At 43.2% G+C, this 26,303-nt stretch overlaps 1 protein-coding gene across 1 annotated transcript in view; it reads right to left on the reverse strand.

The window, feature by feature from the left end:
- Positions 1-2,100: 2,100 nt before the first annotated feature.
- LOC126108441 (salivary glue protein Sgs-3-like) overlaps positions 2,101-26,303 on the reverse strand; it is a 593,649-nt gene continuing 569,446 nt past the window's right edge. The window contains exon 7 of the mRNA XM_049913655.1: positions 2,101-2,526. Coding sequence (XP_049769612.1) covers positions 2,139-2,526 — 388 coding nt within the window. The 3' untranslated portion in view covers positions 2,101-2,138. The remainder of the gene's footprint in view (positions 2,527-26,303) is intronic.

The following is a 26,303-nucleotide window of genomic DNA, read 5'->3' on the forward strand; positions in this document are numbered from 1 at the left end:
AATAGACACGACAGCAGATCTGGTGCAGTTACTGTTTACAAGTTTGAAGATAAGGATTTACAGTATTCAGGACCAATATTTTAATTTCAGTTATCTGTTTTGCAAACAAATGGTATGTATAAATTACATTGAAAACGACCTCCTCTCTCGCAGGCGAATTGTTTGATGTACCGGCTAGCCTGGATTTCGCATCGTGTAGCGTGTGCTTCGCAAACTTTATTTTTAGACTTTTCTGTCGCACTGGACTGATATTTACGTATTTCGATATCAAAATAAATTTTAGCCATTTCTCAGATACCAACCACACACTTAGAAGCACTAGTTTAAATAAATGCGAACACATTTCAAAATATATGACGTCTGTTTCGACAGCGGATGTCTGCCGTGAGTGCTATTGTGTTTGACGATGCGAAGAACACAGGTGGAGTTCTGGGCTGTTCTCCGTCTGCCGACGCGTGCCGTACCGTTCCAAAGTGCCGTAATAGCAGAGTGCAACAGGTGAATGGCGTTAGGCGCGATCCGAATTTTGGGGAGTCACCGTTTTTTTTAGGACGCTCTAGCGCGGTCACCACTCGTCGTCAGAAAATCACTGCTGATTGCTGCATGTTGTAGAAGAGTTTGTCCAATTTAATTTTGTGTTGGGTTGTCAACTTTGAGAAACACGTAGTCTTTGTGAAATAAATGAAAATCTGGGAAAAGACTGAAAATTTTGAGGCTTTCGTTGTGAAGCCTACATACTACAGGGCAGGAAGCACGACATTTGGATTTAGGAGCCCAAAACATATGATTATGGAATCGCTGAGGAAAGATCTGCCGCAGTTTCTTACCAACTGGTATTTTTGGTCATTGCACGCAAGGTGGCTCTGGATAGTTACTGCTAGATATTTTACGGTAGGTGACTTACTGTTTCCAGCAATTTGTGATCAGCAGTGTAGTTGTGGATTTCTTTTCCTGTGTATGCAGAGTGTATTACATTTATTTATGTTGAGGATCAACTGGCAGAGCCTGAAGTATTCACCAATGCCGTGGAGGTCACTCACCAAGTCAATACTGTCTCCTGGCGCCGCTGCTTCCTCACAGAGAATGTTGAGGAGCTTCCGTGTGTAACGCCGCCACATGAGGGCCACAGAGGCTCTTGTTCAGAATGCAGTCTGCCACTTTGGTCACACATGCACGCACGGGGATGCCAAGTCTAATTGTATCAGAGCAGACAGGGGAATGAATGTTCCAAATGTGGTCTGCTTTCAAAACGTCTAGGGAGACGCAAAAGTGTACTTTGGGAAACTGCCGTATAATTCCAGTGATGGCTGCATGTCTCACGTGATTGAGTATAATTCCCTGAGAGATGGTAGTTTGTTCTGTAAGAGCAGCAAGGGAGGTGTTTAGGAGTCTAATGATTTTAGGTGGTTTTTCAATTCTCTTTATTTGAAGGTGAGCTGGCAAGAATGCTGCAGATGGTGTGAGCATGATGTGGTGTGAGCACTGCTACCAATGTGACATTACAGTTAAACACGAAAAGTACTTGTGCGGTGCACGCACAGAAGTGAATTCAGTGTGAGGTCGCAAGTGAAGATACATTCTAACTGAACAGCTTATATGCCAGTAATCTGAGTATGGTGCAGTTTGCAGTGATGTGATGCAGCAACATAGACACTGCTAGCAATTAGTTTGCAGTAATTAGGTAATGTAGGAGACTGGTGCAAAGAACTAACGTTAACGCACAACAACCGGTATTCTCGCATTTGTCTCTTGGAAGAGATTGGGTGTTTACGTTTCGAAATACAGGCGGTTGTGAGAGACGTCGGCTGTATTCTTGTAAGCTGTTTGAATATTCTATGTGGGACGAGAAACTCAAGGCAGAGAGGGAGAGAGAAGTGGAGTTTATTAATCATTGAGTGTTTGTCAATTGTTGCTGAGCTTTTTGCAGAAATTGCTTGTGAAATGATTTACAGAGTGAATTCTGAGAAGGAAGGTTTGTCACGTTGGTTATCTCCTGTTGTTGCAGTAGTTGTGGTGTTACTGGAGTAATTGTGTGGACTGCAAAAGGTAGAAATGAATAGAGAAAGCGTTCATTTTTCAATTTTTTATTTTAATGTTATGTAGAATGAAGTACATGTTATTTTCTCTAGTGGCACGTATTAACGCCCTGTTAGCATCTCGACGAGCTGCTGATGGTGTCGCCGCCTGGCGTAGTCCAGGGGGGTGTTCCCACTATTACTCCTCACCCCCCTGTCGGCTCCGGCCTGCAGCAACGCAGCCGCCGCTTCTGCGTGGCCATACTGTGCCGCCAAGTGCAGCGGCGTCCACCCCCCCAGATCCCTGGCGTTGGGGTCGGACGCCGCAGAGAGCAGCAGCCGCACCACAGCCGCGTCGCCTCTCCGTGCAGCCCAGTGCAGGGCGGTCCGCCCGTACCCGCCCCTCGCCGCCACGTCCGCCCCAGCCGCGAGCAACGCCCGCACCTCCTCCACCGACCCCTCCTCAGCCGCCTCTCTCAGCCTCCTGCCTCGCTCCTCCTCAGAAAGGCTCCTGCACAAAACATCGACACACTTACTCTCTACTATCGAGCCACACACACACCAAATGAAAGAAACTGTCACAGCCGCAAAACTGCCAACAATTCGGAATACACTTCTTCCGAGCGACAAGTCACAAATCTAGAAATCTCGCTTCTGCGATACGGGTTAACCAGCGTATTACAGACAGATCCACAGCACTAGCCCATAATCAAAAACTTCAGCCATCTCCCATTAAAAATAGGTCCACTCCATCTCTTAACAAATTCATTTGGCACATTTCCTCATAATTCACTCCACATATCCGCCTCCTTTCACCTCGGCATGCAGTTGCTACCCAATCCTTCATCTACATTCAAACACACCCCAAAACTACCTTCTCTGGGTACCAATTCCTTCAGTCACTTAGCAAGAAAAGACTAGAAACTCAATGCATCTGCAAGTACTGAAATACAATTTCCTCACCAGACAGCTAAGTGATTCAGACCACTAACATGGAAATTTCCTGACGTACCGACAAAAAATATAAAAGTCACTGCTTCGTACACAATAAGTCGGTCGACATATTTCAAATACAACAAGGGCACCAGGTCGGCTCTCCCTGACACACACACACACACACACACACACACACACACACACACACACACACACACACACACACACACTACCCGCTGCATAATAATCGTCACATGTGCTCATATAATCATGCATGCAACAAGAGATACATCCACTGGAACATTCATTTCCATCTACTTACACACTTTGCAAGCCACCATATGGTCTGTGGCAGGCGGCATCCTGCACAACTACTATACTCGGTCATGTTAACTTTCTGCAACTTTTTGCATTTTCTGAAAATTCTGGACACAAAATAAGTTACACACCACTACAGAAGGCGTAAAACTTTACATTTATACTTAAAAAGGTCTAAGTAAACTTAAAGTGTACACCACCTACGCTGCTTCCGAGTAAAATTTCTCTTTCAGTAGTAGTACAAACACTTAAGCCGTAACTTTAGACCAGTCTCAAAAAAGTACTGCATTTCCTGTATCTAATGCTATGCATAAATTAGATCATGCCACAAAGAAATCAGGTGTGTGTAAGAAATACAAAGAGACAGTGTTGATTCATTATCGCATGTTCACCTACAAATATCAAAATACTTGTACAGATCTGGCATTGCTGAACTTTAACCAATGTCGCGGGAACCTCTCCCCACAGCTGATGCAAGTTAAAGGCTAATCACAAGCGAGAGAGCCAGTAAGAAGCTCCAAAGGCAAGTGAAATACTAACTAGAAACTACAGAGGTAATAAAACTGGTGCATTTAATACAAAATAATCAATGTAGGTGGAGCAGCAACCGTATGAAACAATAGTAGTAACTGGTACATATAAAAAGTTCTTAACTGACTGCAGTCTGATGATGATGATGTGATGATGATGATGATGATGTTTGGTTTGTGGGGCGCTCAACTGCGTGGTTATCAGCGCCCGTACAATTTCCCAACCTTTGCTCAGTCCAATTTCGCCACTTTCCTGGATGATGATGAAATGATGAGGAGAACACAAACACCCAGTCATCTCGAGGCAGGCGAAAATCCCTGACCCCGCCGGGAATCGAACCCGGGACCCCGTGTTCGGGAAGCGAGAACGCTACCGCGAGACCACGAGCGGCGGACTGACTGGAGTCATCTGCTTTTTCCGTTCCGCTCCCAAATAGAGCGAGGGAGAAACGACTGCCTGTATGACTCTGTACGAGCAACAGTGCCTCTCACCCTATCTTCACACGCCTTGTCTCAAGTGTACATTGCCACAACTAGAATTGTTCTGCAGTCAGCGTCAAAAAACAGTTCTCTAAATTTTCTCAACAGAGGTCCTCGAAAAGAACGTCGCCTCCCCTCCAGTGATTCCGATTCGAGTTCCTGAAGCTTCTGCGCAATACCTCTGCGTCACTCGAAACTACCGGTAGCAAATCTAGCAGCTCATCTCTCAGTCCTACAGCTGTCGTCCTTTAATTCTACCTGTTGCCGATACCAAACACTCCAGCAGTACTCGAGAATAGGTCGCACCAGCGGCCTACATGCAGTCTCATCTACAGGCCAACCACACTTTCCTAAAATTCTCCCAACAAACTAAAGTCGACCCCCTTGCCTTCCCTACCACAGCCCTCTCAACCTCGTTCCATTTCGTATCACTTTGCGAACTCTCGCTCAGACATTTAAGCGACGCCTCTGTGTCTAGCGGAACACCTCTACTGCTGTACCTCAACATTACATGTCTGTTTTTCCTACTCACCTGCATCAACTTACGTTTCTCTACATTTACAGATGGCTGCCATTCGTCACACCAACTAGAAATTTTGTCCAACTCGCCTTGTGTCCTCTTACACTCACTCAACGACCACATCTTACTGTACACTAGGGGACAGTCAGCAAATAGCTGCAGATACCTGTCCACCAGACCATTTATGTATACAGACAGTAACAGCGGTCCCACCACCCTTTTCTGGAGCACTCCTGCCTCTGGCGAACACTCGCCACTGAGGACAACATACTGGGTTCTGTCACTTAAGAGCTGAGGTCCACTCACATACATGGGAACCTATTCCACACGTTTCTATCTCCTTCAACAGTCGACAGTAATCCACCGTGTGAAATGCTCTGTGGACATGTACGAATATGTTATTCAGAGATGATCGACAAGCGCAGCACATCACAGGAAAATCTGCCCAATGCAAAGAATTGCGATATTTGGGGTAAAAATGGCTCAGTCACCTCTGTTGCAATCACGGATTGTATTAAAGAGTCGGCACAGAAAGAACTGGGGGCTAATGTTGCCCGTCTCAAAAAGAAAGGATTGTAGTTTACACACAAGTCAGCCTTGCCGCTATTGGACGCATCAGAAAGGCGACCGAAAATAAACCACGCAGTTTGCCAGAACTGCCAAGAAAGTGCACTACGAAATTTGGAGTATAAATCCATCATTGCAAGCAGCTTCTCAAAAAAGGTAATTTGATCAACCATAGGGACTTTTGTATGGCTAAAAACTACTGCTGACATTACACAAATTAGTTGTTGCCGTAAAAACAAAAAAATTATTTTCCTTGCAAGAAAGCTGTTTAGCGTAAGACACTGCATGAAATGCGATTTACTTGCAACAGACCTCTAAGGAAAGGAAAGGTCTCTCTCGAGAGAAGTCATTACTGACTGGCGATGCAAATACTTGATACAAGTCAGGAAATTAACAGAACTCTTTTCTATCGACGACATTGGGTGGTGAACCAACGACATTCCTGTTAGAAGATGGTGACAGGGTCGTGACATTGGCACCAAAATGGACAATATGATAGTGGAAGCAACAGCGGTGAATGATGAAACCAATACTTGGTTTATTTATTGGTCTACATCAATGTCGTCTTCACCAAGATATTTCCCATTACATATTATACATTTATTCCAGTGGTTCTTCCAATGCTTAAAACGATTCTGGAACAATCCTTACAGTAGCGTTTAGTTCTCTCAGAGGTGCAGTTTGAATCTCATCTCTTATGTAAAAGACAGCTCTTTAAGGTTTGTCTTTATTTTTGGGAACAAAATGTCACTCATGGAGCGAACGTGGGGCCAAGGACATCACTACAGTATTGTTTCTAGCCAAACATGCACAAGCACGCAACGAAGTGTGAGCAGGTGCGTTATCGCAGTGCAGAAGCAATGAACTGTTCCGCCACAAAGCGGGACACCTTTCCGCGTTGCTTCAAGCCATCGGGGTTGAGCTGGTGAGAAGATCTGCCTACTTGGGACAAGGAGTCGTGGTGCACTGTACTGTTAAAACCGAAGATTACTGTCAGACACGTAACATTCACATTTCACTGGTCTCGGCCATCTGTCACCGAGACGATTGAGTTTTAGTTTACGCATCGTGTGGTTTAACTCTCAGTTCGTCTTCTATTATGAACTTCTCGTCATCCTCATCTTCTTCTAAAGGTTTATACCAGTCGTAAACACCTATTTCACTCGTAGTATACTCACCAAAAGCAGTATATAATATTTCTAAAACCAAGATGCATTTTAATCCGTTCTCATAGCAAATTTTAATACAAATGCGGTAATCCGTTTTTACAGTAAACAAATAGTCGCTGATACTCTTAAAATACCAGTATCCTTTCTAACACCTGACAACACACTAAGTAACCGATACGCATAACGTTGTACACACAATGACAAAAAGGAAGTAGGAATCTGAGTAATAAAACGCGTGAAATGACGAGTTTCCCGTATAACAAGAATGATTGCGTTTCAATCCACGCTATGAAGGGGAACTTTTACCTCTTAGAGGAAACACAATGGAAGAACAAGTCTTCAATTTTCCAGTATAATTACACCACATTTTGTTTATAATCGCTTCGGAATATATCCATCCATTTTGGAGGAAATTGTAGACGAAGATGCATTCAGATGAGCAGGCATTCGATTCTGACGTATATTTGTAATAGATGTAGCAACCCTGGCTTTTGATTTCTGTTCCTGTGTTGATGTAATTTACTCCACAATGTTGTGCTTCGGGAGATGGCTATCGACTGTTGTCTCGCAGTGGTGCCAACTCATTTACCTAAAAATGAACGCTGCCCGGATGGGTCTGCACAGTGCGTCGCCACCGATTTAAGGCGCGCGCCGCGGAATCGCCGGCACGGCATTTCGGAACCGAGGCGTATAGGAAAAGCAGGCCGGCCATTCCGGCACCAAGCGAGTAAAAAAACTCGCAGACACCCTCGCGCGCCTTGACGTCACGGAGAGGAGGCTGCAGCGCCGAGCATTCAGCTTTGAGACGGCCACGAGCAAGGCTCGGTGGAACTGTGCCGTGGCAACATTGCATTAACAGTGCTCGGACGACGACGGACGTTACTTATCACGTGTTTCCCAAGGATGGGCACTTGCGACGTGAATGGATGGTTCGATGCAAACGCAAGGACAAAGTGAATGTGGAAACTGCACGTGTGTGGTCAGGTCACTATCGGCCAGAAGATTATGAACGGGATTTGAGAAATGAGCTTCTAGGGTTACCTTCAAGGAAGAAGTTATCACCAGCAGCAATCCCCTGCATAAATATTCCGAACTGGCGTGGACAAGAAATTGTGGAAAGCGGTGATGCAAACGAAAGGGTAAGACGTCTGCACATACGTAACACCTTCAATAATTGCAACTGAAAAATTAACGTAATACAAACGAAATCACATAAATGGAATGCTTTTTGACACATTACTATATTGCTTTACGGGAGTGAATGACTCGCTATATTGTACAGGCAATAAATAATGTTGCTCAAGTGTATTTGCTTTTCCTCCTGGATATAATAGCTACATTTGTCTTAGAAATAGCCGTTTTTTTTAAGTATTCTCGATATGTTGACTATTTTAAAGCTAGTATATAGTTCAAATGACAAAATCAGCATATTTCACGTAATTTGTTTACATTTACTTCTGTAACAATAGCTGATGCTGACCAGTTGACTTCGCAGCGTAGTGGTGTGGTTTCTGACTCCCATCTTGGAGGTTAAGGGTTCGTATACCTGTATTTCCTATTACATTGTATTTTTACATTTTATCAAACTAGGCTATTGTAGCCGCTTATGCCGGTGATATTTAATCGCTTTTATCAATTGATCAGATTTTTAGTGAAAAATTAATGCAATTGCATAGTACTTGGTCAAAAATTTTAGGAAAGTAGGGCTTCTCAGTAAATAATTTTAGCAATAATAAAATTAAAATTAAATTCATTCCTTAGGGATCCGGAAGTCGTGCACAACGCTGTGGAGCAAGAAGTTTGCAAAAGCGAGCTTTGACGGCTTTAGAAACTGTGTCACCGAAAAAAAAAAAGTCGACCGAAGCACATGTACAGTTGCGTTCATGCACCCACTGAACTAGTGAATAAGAATTTGGAAATTAAGGAACTGAGGGCCGAGATTGAATGCACAGAAAGAAGCGGCACCAAAAAATGTGATGCAGCCTTACGAAGTAAAACGAAAGATCTCCAACGTGTTCTTTCGCTGAAGCGGGTAGAGTAGTCATCTGACGTGAAAGAAATAGTAAAATTGCACAAAAGTGTAAATAGTGTATTGTCAAAGTGTTTTACACCGGCGCAAATAAGATGTCTACTAAACGAAAATGAAAGGGTAAAGTGGATTTCAGAGGACATAGCCCATGCATTAACTTTAAGAGCTCTGTCACCTAAAGCATACACTTATTTGCGAAAGCGAAAAATTCCTTTGCCGTGCAGGGCAACCCTTCAGAAATGGACAAAGGAATTTAAATGCAGACTTGGTATTCTTGAAGATATCCTGTGTATTGAAAGCCAAGTCACACACTTTTACTACTCGAGAGAGACTAGCTGTTCTGACATTTCACGGAATCAATGTTGATGGCCGCACATGTTACGATTCGTCTGAAGACGTAGTAGTCGGACCACATTCCAATGTACAAGTTTGCACGATACGTGGCTTGTGCAAGCAGTGGAAACAACCAGTTTACTATGACTTCGACACTGTGATGATCAGCAATTTGCTTCAGAGCATCATTAAGGCAGTTGAGGAATCAGGAATCGATGTTGTTGCTGTGACGTGTGAGATGGGCGGAAAAAATATAAAAGTTTGGAAGGAACTGTCTGTCGATACAGAGAGAACTTATTTCGTAAATCAAGCAGACGACACCACGAATGTACGGGTTTTCTTCGATGTACCACACCTGTTAAAGTTATTACGGAACCGTTTCTTGGATACAGGCGTTACGCTACCCGATGGGTCCAAAATATCTAAGGCAGCTATACAGGAACTTATAAAGCATCAGAAGAGTGACTTAACGATGACACACCACATTACTGAAGCGCACTTAAGCGTAACTCGACAAGCAAGGCACAATGTACAGACGGCAGCGCGACTATTTTCATGACAAACAGCTCAGGCTTTGAATTATATTCTCCATAAAGACGTTGAAAGTAATTTTATTGAACTCGTTAACGACGTCTTTGATGTCTTGAACTCTTAGAGTTACAAAATAGGAATGATCATCCCTGCGTAGTGGGTTTGGAATCAATCTCTCAATTTGAGAAAATACTTTGAACAGATTCTTAGATATCTGTCCAGCAATGCGTGTTGGTGACAAAGTAAGAATGTTGCCTTTCCAAAAAGGTTTTACAATTTTAATAAAATCTCTCTCTTTGGTCTTCTCGAAAGTATGAAAAGTGTGTAAGTTAGCTATATATTAACTTGTAGACTGAATCAAGATTGCCTGGAAAACTTTTTCTCTAGAACACGAGAATTAGATATATTTTTTAACAATCCTACAGCTATTTAAGTAAGGAACAGGGTAAGTCTCCTTATACTGACAGGTAATGCAAGTGATATATCTCTCTCTCTCTCTCTCTCTCTCTCTCTCTCTCTCTCTCTCTCTCTCTCTGGGAACACGCCAGTTACTGAAGAATTAAACACGGAGTCTTCCCAGTGTGACGTCGACCCGGATCCTGCATCCCCAAGTTTCATTACCAGTGAGCTCTGTGTGTATGTTGCTGACGAAGCGCCGCTACGAGAAATCCCAGAAACTGTGAATGTGGAAGAAAATTTAGTGACATGTAGTAACAATGGGGGACGACTCTGTAACCTCAAATGTTCTTCCAGATGCGGTAAAATACATTGAGGGCTATATTGCATTTAAGTGCCACAACATTGATAAATCACTAGGCTTTCCAGCAGCAAAAAGTGAAGGAGATCATGCTGCAGACTGGATATCAATTACATCTCGTGGTGGTCTTTACACTCCAACGCCAGCATGGGAAAACAACAGTGTTGCTGTTTGAAGAAGAATTTGCTACTTTTCACGGAAATGGACTGTGTAAACAAAAAAATGTCGTAAAGTCTCTGTGGTCTATTACAAAACAAGCAGTTATTACTCTTTATGTAAAAACGAGAATATTTATAACGATTAGGCATCTCAATCAAGAAGCAGATGGAAGCAATGAAGAAATGTGCCGCAAAGAGGAAGCAGTTATGGATTGCATTGTCGTCTGATAAATGGCAGTAGAAACAAACTACATTCATATCTGCTTCTTCATCAAACAAGTGAGTTATTTTTCAACTTATTTATCATCTATTTACTGTTAATGTGTACAAAACCTGTCATGCCCCTTGTTTTGACTTGTACAGATGCATATCGAACGAAAGCAAAAGTAAAATGAACGAGTAACATGGCACCGAGTCTGTGCTGCGGCGCTTTTGCCGTGTGCTGTGCCGCGCCAGGGTCCTCGCTGTGACGTCACGGCGCTCCGCCCAATAGCAAGCGTTTTCGCCTGAGTGCCCCCCCCCCCCCCGTTTTGGAACATCCCGTAGAAGCACCTCGTGACGTGGCCGGGTAGGCAGGGCGGGCACTCTCTAGCTCGCTCGCTCGCTCACGAGGTTTCAGACACACGGTACTCCGCTGTAAACAAAACACGGCCAGGCTAGGCTACGCCACTGTACCAGACCCCTCCACTGTTTACTTGTCTGCACTGCAGAACTACCAAGCAACTGTGTCGTCTATATGCAGGTCATTTCTGGTACAATTTACGTTGCATGCAGACGTGTACACTAATGAGGCGAAGTTGGACCGCTACTTTTATATGGCGAATGTTAAAGAAATTCTGTCTAAACTGGAATGTCTGTCCTTCCCGTTGTTCATCCCGCCGGACCCTTGCACGCATTATTAGGTCAGCAGTGCGAAGAGGCAGCTTCGACGTCACACAGAGGACGAGGGCGAAGGCTGCAGCCGACAGGGCACTGGAGGAAGCCGCTCTGGCTGCGATGCCTGTCAGTTGGCACAGTGGCAGCAGACGTACAGCCGAGGAATGAGGGGTCAGCAGACTAGAGTCACTCCCACCTCGCATTTACATTGATGCCACCCTTACCATCTGACACTCCACAGGGAACTCCTGAGGACGTGATTTCGAACGTGGCTTAAAATATTGTCTTCCTGCGCTACAGTGCATGGCAGACGATTCTGAAAATCATCAGAACTGAAGTAACAGGCTCTTATTATGAATGTATCGATTGGCACGATACGAAATTGCATTGTGGGACCTCACTTCTTCCACGGGGTGATTAAATGGAAATACGTATGCACATATTCTTACTAACATCCAGCCTGTCCTTCTAGAGGTAGTTCCGTGGACAAGCGACAGTGTATGTGGATCGAACACTGCCGCTGCCCAGACCCTCCCCTGCTCCAAAGCGACCAATGAATGGAAAGTTACCCGGCTGTTGGATCGGACGGATTGCTGCAGTACAAAGGCCAGCCAGGTACCCTGATCTGACTCAACTCGATTTCCTTCTGCGGGGAGCACTGAAAGATAGAGTCTGTCATGAACCCCAGGTATGTCAGATGATGCGCGCCAGACCACACAACGACGTATCACCCAATGTAGCTCGTCCAGGTCATCTCTCTCGCTCAAACAGCCATTCCAAATGTGCCTAGCAGTCGATGGTGTGCAATTTGACTATATTGTTAATTAAAATGTAAAAACACACTTCACTAAGGAAAGTATTTAGTTTGTGGATGACAAGCCATCAGTTATTTTGAATAAATGTTTAGCTTATTTAAAATCTACTCCATCTACGTACAATTTCGAGTAGTTTCTAATTTCTAACTGACAGCAGGTCTTTTGCGTTGTACAACCACCCGGGTGCTTCCAGGCAGAGACAGGCTGAGCTGACAGAAGGTCATGGGATAGCGATATCTACACATACAGATGGCAGCAGTATTGCGTACGCAAGGTATAAAAGGGCAGCGTGTTGGCGGCACTGTCACCTGTACTGAGGTGACTCCTGGCAAAGGGTTTCCGACGTCTTGATGGGCGCACGACGGGTTTTAACTGACGTCGATTGCGGAATGATAGAGCTTGTTTATGACTTGATATTTTTAAAATGTACAGTATCCGATGTATCTAAATTTAATAAAATGCCGTTATCTGCTCCCCATGTATCGAGGAAAGTATGGATATATCAGCGCAAAATCATCAACGTGCCTGCGTGTAAAAATATGGGCTGCACGTTTGAAGTACGCTGCCGGTTTCAGAGCTGTACGTTGGAGTATTGATTTATTATTCGATACTCTGTACATCAACAAGCTATCCCCCTCAGAGCAAGAACTGAAAGGGAAACGACGGATGTTCACGCCTCTCGACAACCACTGTGCTAGCTACGGTAACTGCATGTAGGTGCCACACTGAAAGGTATCTCGTGGGTCCATCGTCCGGTATCGTCACGTATCCGATTTGTCCGCAACACTTCACGTCGACTTCCCTGTTTATTCATTTCAGCAAACGCCAGCGACCCTGCAGCTGTAGCGGCAAAACTGCGAGGCGAATCTGAAAGTTTGCCGTTTCTGTTGGCAGCGCTGGGCGCCGATTACGTCAGCAGTTCCCTGAGTCCACTGCAGTGACCAGTCTTGTCGTTTAGATTTTTGTTCATTTTCAACGTCTGTTTTTCAAAAATGTCGATGTGAAGAAAGAGCACACTAGTTTCGATAAAAATTGTGTAACGCAACTGGTGTCCTGTTTCTTCTCATTTGAAATCGTCTTATTCCATTCAAACTGCCCCTCCCACGGGGCCATGGGTGTCACATATACTTGCCTCACGTAGTCAAAATTAAACACTGGATCTGATGAAAGTTCAAAAAGCGATAACACTCCTTGACACAGTGAAACTAAAATTATGCCTCAGTACAAATTAAAAAAAGCAACTTCAATATTTTCCGAAAACTATGACAAAATCTAAATTAGAGAGACTGTCTTTAGTAGGCGTTGGGAGAAGACGTATTTCTAGTGATGCAGTATGTTGTCTGAATAATACACTACTGGCCATTAAAATTGCTAAACCACGAAGATGAAGTGCTACAGACGCGAAATCTTACCGACAGGAAGAAGATGCTGTGACATCCAAATGATTAGCTTTTCAGACCATTCACACAAGATTGGCGCCGGTGGAGACACCTACAACGTGCTGACATGAGGAAAGTTTCCAACCGATTTCTCATACACAAACAGCGGCTGACTGGCATTGCCTGGTGAAACGTTGTGGTGCCCCGTATAAGGAGGAGAAATGCGTACCATCACGTTTTCAACTTTGATAAAGGTCGGATTGCAGCCTATCGCGATTGCGTTTTATCGTATCGTGACATTGCTACTCGCGTTGGTCGAGATCCAATGTGTGTTACCGGAATGTGGAATCGGTGGGTTCAAGAGGGTGATACAGAACGACGTGCTGGATCCCAACGGCCTCGTAGCACTAACAGTCGAGATCACAGGCATCTTATCCACATGGCCGTAACGGATCGTGCAGCCACGTCTCGATCCTTGCGTCAACAGATGGGGACGTTTGCAAGACAACGACCATCTGCACGAACAGTTCGACGTCGTTTCCAACAGCACGGACTATCAGCTCTGAGACATGGCTGCTGTTACCCTTGACGCTGCATCACAAAATGGCTCTGAGCACTATGCGACTTAACTTCTGAGGTCATCAGTTGCCTAGAACTTACAACTAAGTATACCTAACTACCGTAAGGACATCACACACATCCATGCCCAAGGCACGATTCGAACCTGCGACCGTAGCAGTCACGCTGTTCCGGGCTGAAGTGTCTAGAACCGCACGGCCACCACGGCCGGCGTGTTTGCATCCCAAACATTTCCCCACTTCCTACCTTTTCACGTCTTGCATCTCATCCTGGCGTTCAATTTTTTTCTGCTTTGTTTCACGTTCTCTACGGAGTATACTGATTTTTGATATCACCAAGTGCTGCATAATTAATACTATTATCCTGGATACTAAGTATACAATTCGACACTATCGATGATGTTTTCGGTGTGCATGTAGCACATGTACGTGTGTATCATCTTATATTGAGCGTTTTTAAAATTTTTTTACTTGTAGGTATGTACTTCCTGCGCCAAATTACGCGCTATTACTCGCATGATATGTATGCAAGAAAATTGAAAAATTTCTGTTTGTTGCCTGCTCCTGATATAATTTCAGCACTAATTCTCTGTGTCTTCCATGACTGCCAGTCGAAATGGGTGTGCTTCTGTTGCCTGCCTGAGGTGCAGGAGAGTTTTAAATGTTCAGTGGATTCTGAAGTCTATATCTTGGTCAATCAAAGGAGGAAGTACTTGAATCTCTATACAGGAGGGAATCAACATCTACATCTACATGGTTACTCTGCAATTCACACTGAAGTGCCTGGCAGAGGGTTCAATGAACCATTTTCATACTACTTCTCAACCATTCCACTGGCGAATGGCGCGTGGGAGAAAGAAACACCTCAATCTTTCCATTGGAGCTCTGATTTCTCTTATTTTATTATGATGATTATTTCACCCTACATAGGTGCATGTCAACAAAATATTTTCCATCGGAAGAGAAAGCTGGCAATTGAAATTTCGTAAACAGATCTCGCTGCAAAGAAAACGCCTTTGTTTCATTGACTGCCACACCAACTCGCGTATCATATCAGTGACACTCTCACCCATATTGCGCGATAACACGAAACGAACTGCCCTTCTTTGCACTTTTTCGCTGTCCTCCGCCAATCGTACCTGGCAAGGATCCCACACCGCGCAGCAATATTCCAGCAGAGGACGTACAAGTCTAATGTAGGCTCTCTTTGGTAGGTTTGTCGCATCTTCCAAGTTTCTGCCAACAAAGCGCAGTCTTTGTTTCGCCTTTCCCACAACATTATCTATGTGGTCATTCCAATTTAAGTTGCTCGTAATTGTAATCCCTAGGTATTTAGTCGAATTGACAGCCCTTAGATTTGTGCGATTTATCGTATATCCAAAATTTAGCGGATTTCTCTTAGTACGCATGTCGATGACCTCGCACTTTTCTTTGTTTGGTGCCAACTGACACTTCCCGCATCATACAGAAATTCTCTCTAGATCATATTGTAATTGGAATTGATCGTCTGATGATTTCACTAGACGGTAAATTACAGCATCATCTGCAAACAATCTAAGGGGGCAGCTCAGATTATCACCTAGACCCTTTATGTAATTCAGGAACAGCAGAGGGCCTATGACAGTACCTTGCGGAACGCCGTATATGACTTCTATTCTACTCGATGATTTGCCGTCTGTCAGTATGAACTGTGACATCTCTGCGAGGAAATCAAGAATCCAGTCACACAACAGAGACGATACTTCATACGTATCAAATTTGATTAATACTGGATGTATACGTGGACAAGGAAAAAAATTGCCGGATTTTTCCCGGATTTCCCGCGTGAAAACACTTTTTCCGTCTTAAGTGACAGTATATTTTCCGTCGGAAGTGCAAGAAATTATCAATCCTTTGAATGGTTATGGTTTTGGACATGGGCTTGGATTTCCCGGCACTTTAGAAAACGAAACTCAGGGAAAAAGACACGTTTGGGAAATATCTTTGATGTGCAGCAACATGTACGTTGCGTATTTTCGTATTACGACAGCACACATTGGAATTCCACCAAACACCGCATGTTACTTTCCGAATCACTGAAATCGAGATTGCGATGCGCTTTTGTGAGCCAGTCACAGCTCATGTCACGTGATCTCGCCAGCTCGAGACAGCGAGTATTCAGAGCATAGGGCGCGTGATGTAGTCAGCCAATAGCAACATCCCTGCTAAGCAGCGGTAACACACAAGTTAAGGGCTTACATTAATATACATAGTGTTGCTACAAGAAAAGCAAAGCTTCCACATATAATATTGGTCACAAAGGTTAATAAGCTGCAAGAGAAGCTAATCTTTCGATATAATGTTGATTTTTTGCGCGTGTTACACTTTACGATACATCACACAAATGTGGCAGTAAAATTTTTAATGATGACATAAATGTCTGATCTCCAGGGTTTGAAATTCTTCTAAATGGCTTGTCATCAAAGAGTTGATTTTTGAATGGAGTCAAACACACAGTGATTTAAGAATTCCATGGTACACCCTCGCGCATAGTCCAATTTACGTTAAAGGATATTTACTTTGAAAGTAACGCTTTTCAAACCAGCATCCGCAATATTTTTCCACGACCTGCTGGAAACAGGCTCGTTCCAGTAGCTGCCGGAGAGCGCCAGGTAAAAGGCGCCCGCGCTTGAGCAGCTATCATTACGTAGGAAGCCAGTATGTACGTACACGTATAACATTAAAAGATCTTACATTACGTTGTAAAAGCAGTAAGACGTCCCAGGGTACTCCAAGAGATCAGAATTTCGTGAACCATACTAAAATGTGCACATTTAAACTGCAACTTAAAGCGCATATTCGTGTGTCCAGATTCAGATGTAAATTTTCTTGGAGTACCAGTACTGCATAATCTCATGTTTGGTTCATTATTATGGCATAATGCCGTACGTGCTAGAAGATGAAAACTTGCACTTGAAATGCAGCGAACAGTTGAAACTAGCCAGTACTGTGGAATTAAAAATTTCGTTTCAAATACATTGGATGCCTCTGCGGAAAAGATCAATAAAACCCAAATATCTTTAGCAAACAGACAAAAATAACTTCATTGTTCTGCAAGGCGATTGGTGCTTGACTGTCAGAAAGGTGGAAACAAAATAAAATCTGAAACTAATAATGTATATCAGCCTTCGGTGATTATGTGAATGTATTTTAATTCACTTTATACCTCCCGGCCAAAGATATCCGTTTTGATTTCATTTGACGCGAGAGTAAACGAAGGAGAAACAGCAAAGCCACTGAACGTTAACACGGGTCACGTGGAGACTGCCCACTGTAGTTCAGACTTCTCTGCGCATCAGCCTCGCATCTACGATATTTGCGAACCGGGTCAATACTAAAAAAAACGAATTTTCAAAATTACCCTATGTGCATCTTGTAAAACACATCATTCTGAAAAATTTGAAACAAAAACATACGTGTTAGAGAAAATATTAGACATGTTAATTGGCCGTAAGTGTGCCAAAGTGCAGTGCCACGCCTATTCGTACAGCGTTCTATCGCACGTCACTGTATTTCACTCTGTGGAATTGAAACGTGTATATTTTGTAAGCGATGACATTAAACTATATTCAGGACTGTGGAAATAGAAATGTCCTGTGCTGCCTCTCCTGCTCCCAGTCAGCCAGTTTGATAGCCTGCCCCTCTTTATTTTTTAAAAAACTCACCATTAATAGCGGATGACATTATTTGTAACCAGGAGAACAAGAATTCTTCAGAAAATTTGGACTCTTTATTGCCTAATAGCTAATAACTTCTTGTTTTGTGTGACAAAGTAGAATACAGGATACATAAAACCAATATAGACAAGAGACAAGCAAGAAAGTACACATTTCAATACTTATCTCCTGGCATTTTTTCTCTCTAATCTTGCTACAGCTTTAAATGGCGTGCTTTTGCTTTCTGCACAAGAATCTATTACCTCACCAAAGTTGGTCAAACTTTTTGCTGCATTAAAAATCGAAATTTCGTTACCTAATACTGAAAAAGCTGTTAATACAAATAATACCCAAGACTGGTGTGGTTTCTGGATCTTATTACATCTATTTTGTCGCTGGATGCTAAATAAAACAAAACAGGCCTTTCTAATATTGTACCAATTTAGCGAGACTGTTTTGACACAAATGGTCATTTTTAAAACACGATAGAATATAATTCACTAAGTACCAATATCAAATGCCTATTAGGCCTACAACAAGCAAAAAGCTTTATGTTAGGAAAAACTTTCACATTTTACTCATACGCACCAGTTTCTCAAGCATGAGATCGGAAAGTAGTATTACTAAATTCTTATATAAATTTGGAATAGTCTCGTCCTTCCATAATTTGTGTGATGTCCCCGTTTATTCTGCTTCCTCGTTCTAACAATCTTGTCATCACCAATTCTGTGGACATTCCTGCCACTGTCAAAATTTGTTCGCCGATCAACTTCAGTAACACTGCCAGAATCACCGGTTTAGTTACCCCGCGATTGTTCTGCCATTAGGCGTTGTTACAAATTCGTACAAAACGTTTTCTGCGTTACTTCCGAATGACAACTTAAGCGGCTGCTAGCCGGGGACTGTACAACTGGTCCTTACTAGTGTAGCGATCTGGCCAGAAAGTTACTGTCAAACTTTCATTTTCTTGGATACAACGAGAAGATAATACGTAATCTTACCCACTTGTTATTCCTGCAGTCGTTTATTTCCATTCTGGTAGGCTGAATCTATGGATTTCGCTACGAATTATAAGAAAGCTGAACATTCGAAAACCCAATCAACCACATAATCAGACAGCGACTGGCATTTATCCGTTCGGCTTTACTCCGCTCAGCTAGTACGGCCCCATCCCCTTTTGTCTGCAGAAAGATTATTTTCTAGATGCGATTAGGATTCTCCCGACAGAGACATCACGTACACTACGCACGCATTCAAAAATCAACTTACGATTCATTCAGAAATGAACTTAAAATGTGTTCAGAAACCAACAAGGACGCGTTTCAAAATCATATAAATGATCGATAGATCAACGTGCGCTGGATGCTAGGCGCTTTGTGAAACAAGTTTTTCCTTGACAATATGAATCTGGCGCCCCCTTTTCCCGGTACCATCTAGCTGCTTGCTGCGACTGCTTGCACAGTGGAGAGCCACATTCCTGTAGCCAGAAGCGGGAGAATCTGCTTCTCAAACACGACTCAACTGCGCACGCGCATGAGCTCGCTCGTAACTGCTAACACGAATGTAATGTAAACAGTTGTGACTTCACGGTCATCGGAGGGAATTTGTTGTTATGAAGTATTGCACAGTCTTCCTAAAGCCTTCGACACGTTTTGCTGCTGGCAGACGCTTGCATGAGGACTCTGTGTCATCGTCATATATGGCGCATTTCTTTTGCATTTTAAGTTATTTTGGTTTTTTTTCTCGTTAAGTTTCATTGTTGCAGTATTATTCTGCAGTTGTGGGGTACAGTAATATCATTTGTTAGAGTAACGGTTCTTGCCAGTCAAAATTACGAAAATTTAACTGAAAACTAAAACAATGGAAAATTCCCAGAATTCTAAAAAATTCCTGGGTTTTTCCTGGTTTTCTCCCGGATGAAAAAGTTCCCGGGTTTTTCCTAGATCTCCCGGTTGTCCCGGGTCGTATACACCCTGTAGAAGATGAAAATGTGCCCTTGAAATGCAGTGAACAGTTGAAACTAGCCAATAGTGTGGATTTGAACACTTTGTTTCAAACAAACTGGCTCCCTCACAGCGTAAAAGATCAATAAAAGCCGAATTACTTCAGCAAAGCGACAAAAGTAACTTAATTGTTCTGCAAGATAATTAATGCTTGACTGTCAGATAGGTGGAAATTGTATTAAAATCTGGAACTAATGACATATTTTAATCTTCCGTAATTGGGTGAATGTATTTTAATTCACTTGATATCTCCCAGCCACAGAAACCACTCTCTTTCATTTGACATGACAGCAGTGAACAAAGAGGAAACAGCAATGTTTTGGTAATAATGGTCGTTTTTATAATACTGCAGAATATAACTCGCCAAGTACCAATATGAAATGCCGGTATGGCCTACTACAAGCAAGAGGCTTTATGTTAGGAAATAGTTTCATGTTTCATTCATAAGCTCCCGTTTCTTAAGCATGAGATCGAAAAGTAGAAAAGTAGTAGTACGAAATTTTTGTATAAATTTGGAACCGCTCCGTTTCTTCTTCTTCCTCGTTCTAACAAAATCTTCTCATCCCTAATTCTGTAACTATTCCTATCATTGTCAAAGCTCATTCTCCAGTTAACTCCACTAACTCTGCCAGAATCACCGGTTTAGTAATTATCCAGCGATTATTCTCCGGTTAGGCGTTACTACGTGTTCGTACAACGCGTTTTCCGCGCTACTCCCAGAATGGAACTTAAGCGGCTGCTAACCAGGAAATGTACAACTTGCCCTCTCTAGTGTAGCGACCTGGTCAAAAACTTTCTGTCAAACTTTCATTTTCTTTGATACAGTGACAAGATAATACGTTAATATTTCGTATCTGTTATTGCTGTTGGTCGTTCATTTCTACTCTGGTAGTCTGAATCTATCGACGTAGCTATACGCTAATCATCTGCATACCAGTCAGCTCACTGTAGCCCCATCCCCTTTTGTCTGCAGGAAAGTTCATCCACGAAACTACTTCTATTCTTGGCGTGTCTGACAAGGTGGTACAACGCAGCAGTCTCATCTCCAGTGACTGACTCTGCTTTGGATTTCATTTCAAGTCCCTCCAGTTTCTTACGTTTCAGACTTGATAATTTTGCTTTTATTTGCTTGATGTCTTTTAATCTTGTAGGAATTGCATCTGTCTGATCGTAGAGTTCCCTTAGCACGCTGTAGTAGAATTCTACAGTGTTTCCTTTCTCTGGACATATCTATACTGAAAGATATTAAAACTTTCCTTAGCTTCGGTTTCGCTCGTTGGGTCCACCATTCTATCACACTTGGAAAGTTGTTCAGTGAATGGAGACATTTCCCAAGCTCTGGTTAGGGCATCTTCTAAGTCTTCTTCTGATAATAACGAAATATTTAGATTCCACTGGCTTCTTACTCTTCTGGTAGGTTGTGGTGTTAAATTTACGCAGGTCAACAACGCACTGTGATCGGAAAAACTAAAACAGTTTTTGTTTTCAGTACTTTAATCTGCTAAATTTTCCGATACGTAAATTCTGTCAATTCTTCTACATGAATTCGCAACAATATGAGTAAAGTTCACGATTGTTGGTTATTTTATTTCCCACGCATCTTTTAAATCAACAACGAGACGTCTCAAGTCAGTTGCGTAATTGAAGTTGGGGATTTGATCCTTTCGACTCAATACACAATTAAAATTTCCCCCTATTAAGTTGGAGGGGGTTTTTCCTCAGTAAAGAAATTACGCTTTCATTAACCCTTTCAGACCTGGTGGTCACAATTGTGTACATAAAGTTTGTTCACTAACATTTCGCTGACAAGAAATTTCTGGTGCATCAAAACTGACTGTGCACATTTGTGTAGGTTTATTTTAGCCATGCTCCAGCATCTGCTGCTCTCTTGTGAGCAGTCAGAGAACTACATAGTAAAATATATTCTCTGTGGGAAGCCATTACTCGTTGCTGTAATAGTCACACTGTGGGTTTTGTCAATGAATTTTTGGACTTTCTTTCATTGGAATTTTCAGCAATTTCATTCAGTTCATATTTGTGTTATGTATCAGGTAAATTTAATGTACACATTTGTGTACAACAGGTCCTTAATGATGTAAAATAGGAAACATAACCTAAAATTTGTCTCAGATATATTTGCATGGTGATGGTAGTTATGTGTGGTATTTTTTTCAGTAATTTCAGTACCAGCAGCAAGGAGGAGAATAACTGACCAGTACACATTATTTTACTTTATATTTCTGCCTTTTGACTTACAAATATGGATAAGGAATATCTTTCTGTGGAGAAAGATTGGGACTTGTTTATGGACATAATTGAAAATGGTGAAGTTTCTGACATTAGTTTGAGTGGAGATGAGGATGACAGTGTACCACTTATTGAGAGGCAAATTCCTCGAATAGTGAAACGTGTTGGAGCAGATAAAGTGGGCATGAATGATGTGTGTAGAAACACCATATCTGAAGATGAAGATGACGGAGATGTGATGGATGCTGAAACGAACTTTTTATGCAATGAAAACAACCCATAATTGAATAACCTGTGTGACAACATGGTGACACCTAAAGAAACCATAAAATGGAAACGCAAGCCTCTAAGTACCATTGCAGAAACACACAAAGCTCCAAATTTTGAAGAATCTGTCTTGTGTTCTCCAATACAGTACTTCAAAAGGTATATACCAGATGATTTGTTCACTAGCATGGCAGCACATACTAATATTTATGCATTACGACAAGGCAAATCCTCATTCAAGCAGACAACTCAAGAACTAGAGGCGCTATTTGGTTTGCATATACAGACTGCCGCTTTGAAATTTCCCACATTACGAATGTATTGGGATACAAGCCTGAAGGTAAATGTGTTTTGGGAAAACATGTCACGAGACAGATTTTTAGAATAACGAACAAATTTACACTTGAACAATCTGGAGAATCCACCTGAAAATAAAGATAAATTTTACAAAGTCAGGCCACTTTACACAGACATTCGAAAACGCTACAGTGAACTTCCTATAGAAGAGAATGTTTGCGTGGATGAAGGAATTATTCCTTTCACTGGGAAGTTTTCTGCAAAGCAGTATGTCAAAGGAAACCAAGTCCATAGGGAAACAGAGTCTCCATGTTGTGTGGAAAGAGTGGAATAGTGCATTTCCTTTTGTATCAAGGTGCTACAACTGAACTAAATACCACATGCTGTAAAAAATTTGGATTAGGTCCTGCTGTTGTTTTAGGATTTTCTGTTCCACTCTCAAAAGGTAAAGGTCATAAATTATACTTTGACAACTTCTTTTCATCTTATCATCTGTTTCAAGTTCTGAAATCTGAAGGCATCGATGCAGCATGTACTGTCTGTCAAAACAGATTTGGGAAGAACTTGCCTTTTTCACATGATAAAACAATAATCAAACAAACCACAGGTTACTGTGAAGAAATCACTAGTGCTGATGACATTACCATGTGTAAGTGGTTAGAAAATAGGCCAGTTGTATTATGTTCAATCTTTGTTGGTAAAGGCTCAGTGGATGAAGTCGAGCGTTGGGACAAAAAGCACCATAAATATGTGAAAGTAGAAGGACCTGAAATAGTGAGAAGATATAATCATGCAATGGGTGGTGTGGATCTATTTAATCAATTGATAACCTACTACAGAGTTTTCATCAGATCTTGAAAATAGCCTTTGCGCATGATTTTTCATGCTGTTGACTTTGCCATTGTGAAAAATTGGTTGGAATACAGACGACATGCACACAACCTGTCTATCCCAAAGAAGAAGCAAATGGAGGTTCTTTCCTTTTGTATCAGGGTAGCAGATGTATTGATACTGTGCCAAAAGAAAGTGACTGGAAAGAAGAGAGGGCGTCCGTATGATGGACTGGCTTCAGACATGAGTCATACCAAGAAAAAAGAGGAGAATTACGACCAGGTACAGAAGGTACAGAGATACAGTTTGATTTCATTGACCATTTGTCTTTACATGATGTAGGAACTCCAAGTCATTGCAAATTTACAAAATGTACAGGGCGTTCAAGAATTCAGTGCAGAAAATGTAAAGTACACTCCTGGAAATGGAAAAAAGAACGCATTGACACCGGTGTGTCACACCCACCATACTTGCTCCGGACACTGCGAGAGGGCTGTACAAGCAATGATCACACGCACGGCACAGCAGACACACCGGGAACCGCAGTGTTGGCCGTCGAATGGCGCTAGCTGCGCAGCATTTGTGCACCGCCGCCGTCAGTGTCAGCCAGTTTGCCGTGGCATACGGAGCTCCATCGCAGTGTTTAACACTGGTAACATGCCGTGACAGCGTGGACGTGAACCGTATGTGCAGTTGACGGACTTTGAGCGAGGGCGTATAATGGGCATGCGGGAGGCCGGGTGGACGTACCGCCGAATTGCTCAACACGTGGGGCGTGAGGTCTCCACAGTACATCGATGTTGTCGCCAGTGGTCGGCGGAAGGTGCACGTGCCCATCGACCTGGGACCGGACCGCAGCGACGCACGGATGCACGCCAAGACCGTAGGATCCTATGCAGTGCCGTAGGGGACCGCACCGCCACTTCCTAGCAAATTAGGGACACTGTTGCTCCTGGGGTAACGGCGAGGACCATTCGCAACCGTCTCCATGAAGCTGGGCTACGGTCCTGCACACCGTTAGGCCGTCTTCCGCTTACGCCGCAACATCGTGCAGCCCGCCTCCAGTGGTGTCGCGACAGGCGTGAATGGAGGGACGAATGGAGACGTGTCGTCTTCAGCGATGAGAGTCGCTTCTGCCTTGGTGCCAATGATGGTCGTATGCGTGTTTGGCGCCGTGCAGGTGAGCGCCACAATCAGGACTGCATACGACCGAGGCACACAGGGCCAACACCCGCCATCATGGTGTGGGGAGCGATCTCCTACACTGGCCGTACACCACTGGTGATCGTCGAGGGGACACTGAATAGTGCACGGTACATCCAAACCGTCATCGAACCCATCGTTCTACCATTCCTAGACCGGCAAGGGAACTTGCTGTTCCAACAGGACAATGCACATCCGCATGTATCCCGTGCCACCCAACGTGCTCTAGAAGGTGTAAGTCAACTACCCTGGCCAGCAAGATCTCCGGATCTGTCCCCCATTGAGCATGTTTGGGACTGGATGAAGCGTCGTCTCACGCGGTCTGCACGTCCAGCACGAACGCTGGTCCAACTGAGGCGCCAGGTGGAAATGGCATGGCAAGTTGTTCCACAGGACTACATCCAGCATCTCTACGATCGTCTCCATGGGAGAATAGCAGCCTGCATTGCTGCGAAAGGTGGATATACAGTGTACTAGTGCCGACATTGTGCATGCTCTGTTGCCTGTGTCTATGTGCCTGTGGTTCTGTCAGTGTGATCATGTGATGTATCTGACCCCAGGAATGTGTCAATAAAGTTTCCCCTTCCTGGGACAATGAATTCACGGTGTTCTTATTTCAATTTCCAGGAGTGTATATTTGTGTCTCCAAAAGGACATTGTTTTTCGCAGTTTCATACTAAACCTTAAAATGACCATGGTTGTTTAAACAAGAATGTAATATGGAATTATTTTTATTGTTTCCTCTGTTTTAAAGTGAAATAAAGTGTGGCATAATTGATCCGTACTGTTAACCTCTTTAATGTATGAAGGAGACTCACCGGAATGTAAAATTGATGTCAGACTTTTTTTACAAGTAAATAAAAAATCAGGTCTGAAAGGGTTAAAAAATGTGGCTCTTGCAGCTTTATTACTGCTGCCAGAAGGAGCATATAAACTGACTATAGTAACTCCTACGTTTATTCCAATACCTCACCCCGATTATAATTTATCAACGTTATGTACGGGGATGCCTTCTCTAACTAAAATGGCCATGCAACACTCGTTTCAGTGGAAATATTGTAAAAATCGACCTAACTGGACAAATTTAATTGCGCGAATACCACTTCCTGTAGGAGAGAAATATCCGTCGCTGACCCATACAGAAACTGTTTCAGAGCAGCTATTTTAACATCCGACTGTATCCTATTAATGTTTAAAGTGGTAATCGTATATGACTAACATAGGGGAGTGACCTTTTTTCCCCGCTAGTCTATCATTTGATGCCACTCCATGCCGGATACTTCCTGAGAATCTGACTGGAGACCACCGTCCCGGTTTGCTTTAGAACCTTTCTTTTTACTTTTCTTGCGATTTGCATTGAGTCTGGCCTTCACCGAATGTCTGCTCCGCCCACCCCCTGAGCAGTTTTCCACTGAGGGCGGTGTCGGTGGATCTGAGGGGCAGTCGTGTGCCACCATCTCGTCTCGTCTGCCAAAGGCGGCGCAGACGCAGTTTGCAAACGTTCTTCCAACGCCCCGTCACTTCTATGATCACTTTCGTTTGCTGTTTGTGTGTTATTGCTGTAAAACTCCGCTTCTTCGTCTTGGGATTTGGGCTGTGACGTCGCCTGTTGTTGACAATCACTCTCTACCTCGTCACGTTTGGTTTCAGTTGCATCTGCGAGTGAATCCGTCTGCGTTGGTTGACGTACGGGTACTGCAGCACGGGGCTGTGGCGTCACCGAGACGAGCGCATTGCCATCTACTGGCACGTCCAGCGTTACAGAATGG

The sequence above is a fragment of the Schistocerca cancellata genome, chromosome 11 (assembly GCF_023864275.1).
Source record: "Schistocerca cancellata isolate TAMUIC-IGC-003103 chromosome 11, iqSchCanc2.1, whole genome shotgun sequence".
NCBI lineage: Eukaryota > Metazoa > Arthropoda > Insecta > Orthoptera > Acrididae > Schistocerca > Schistocerca cancellata.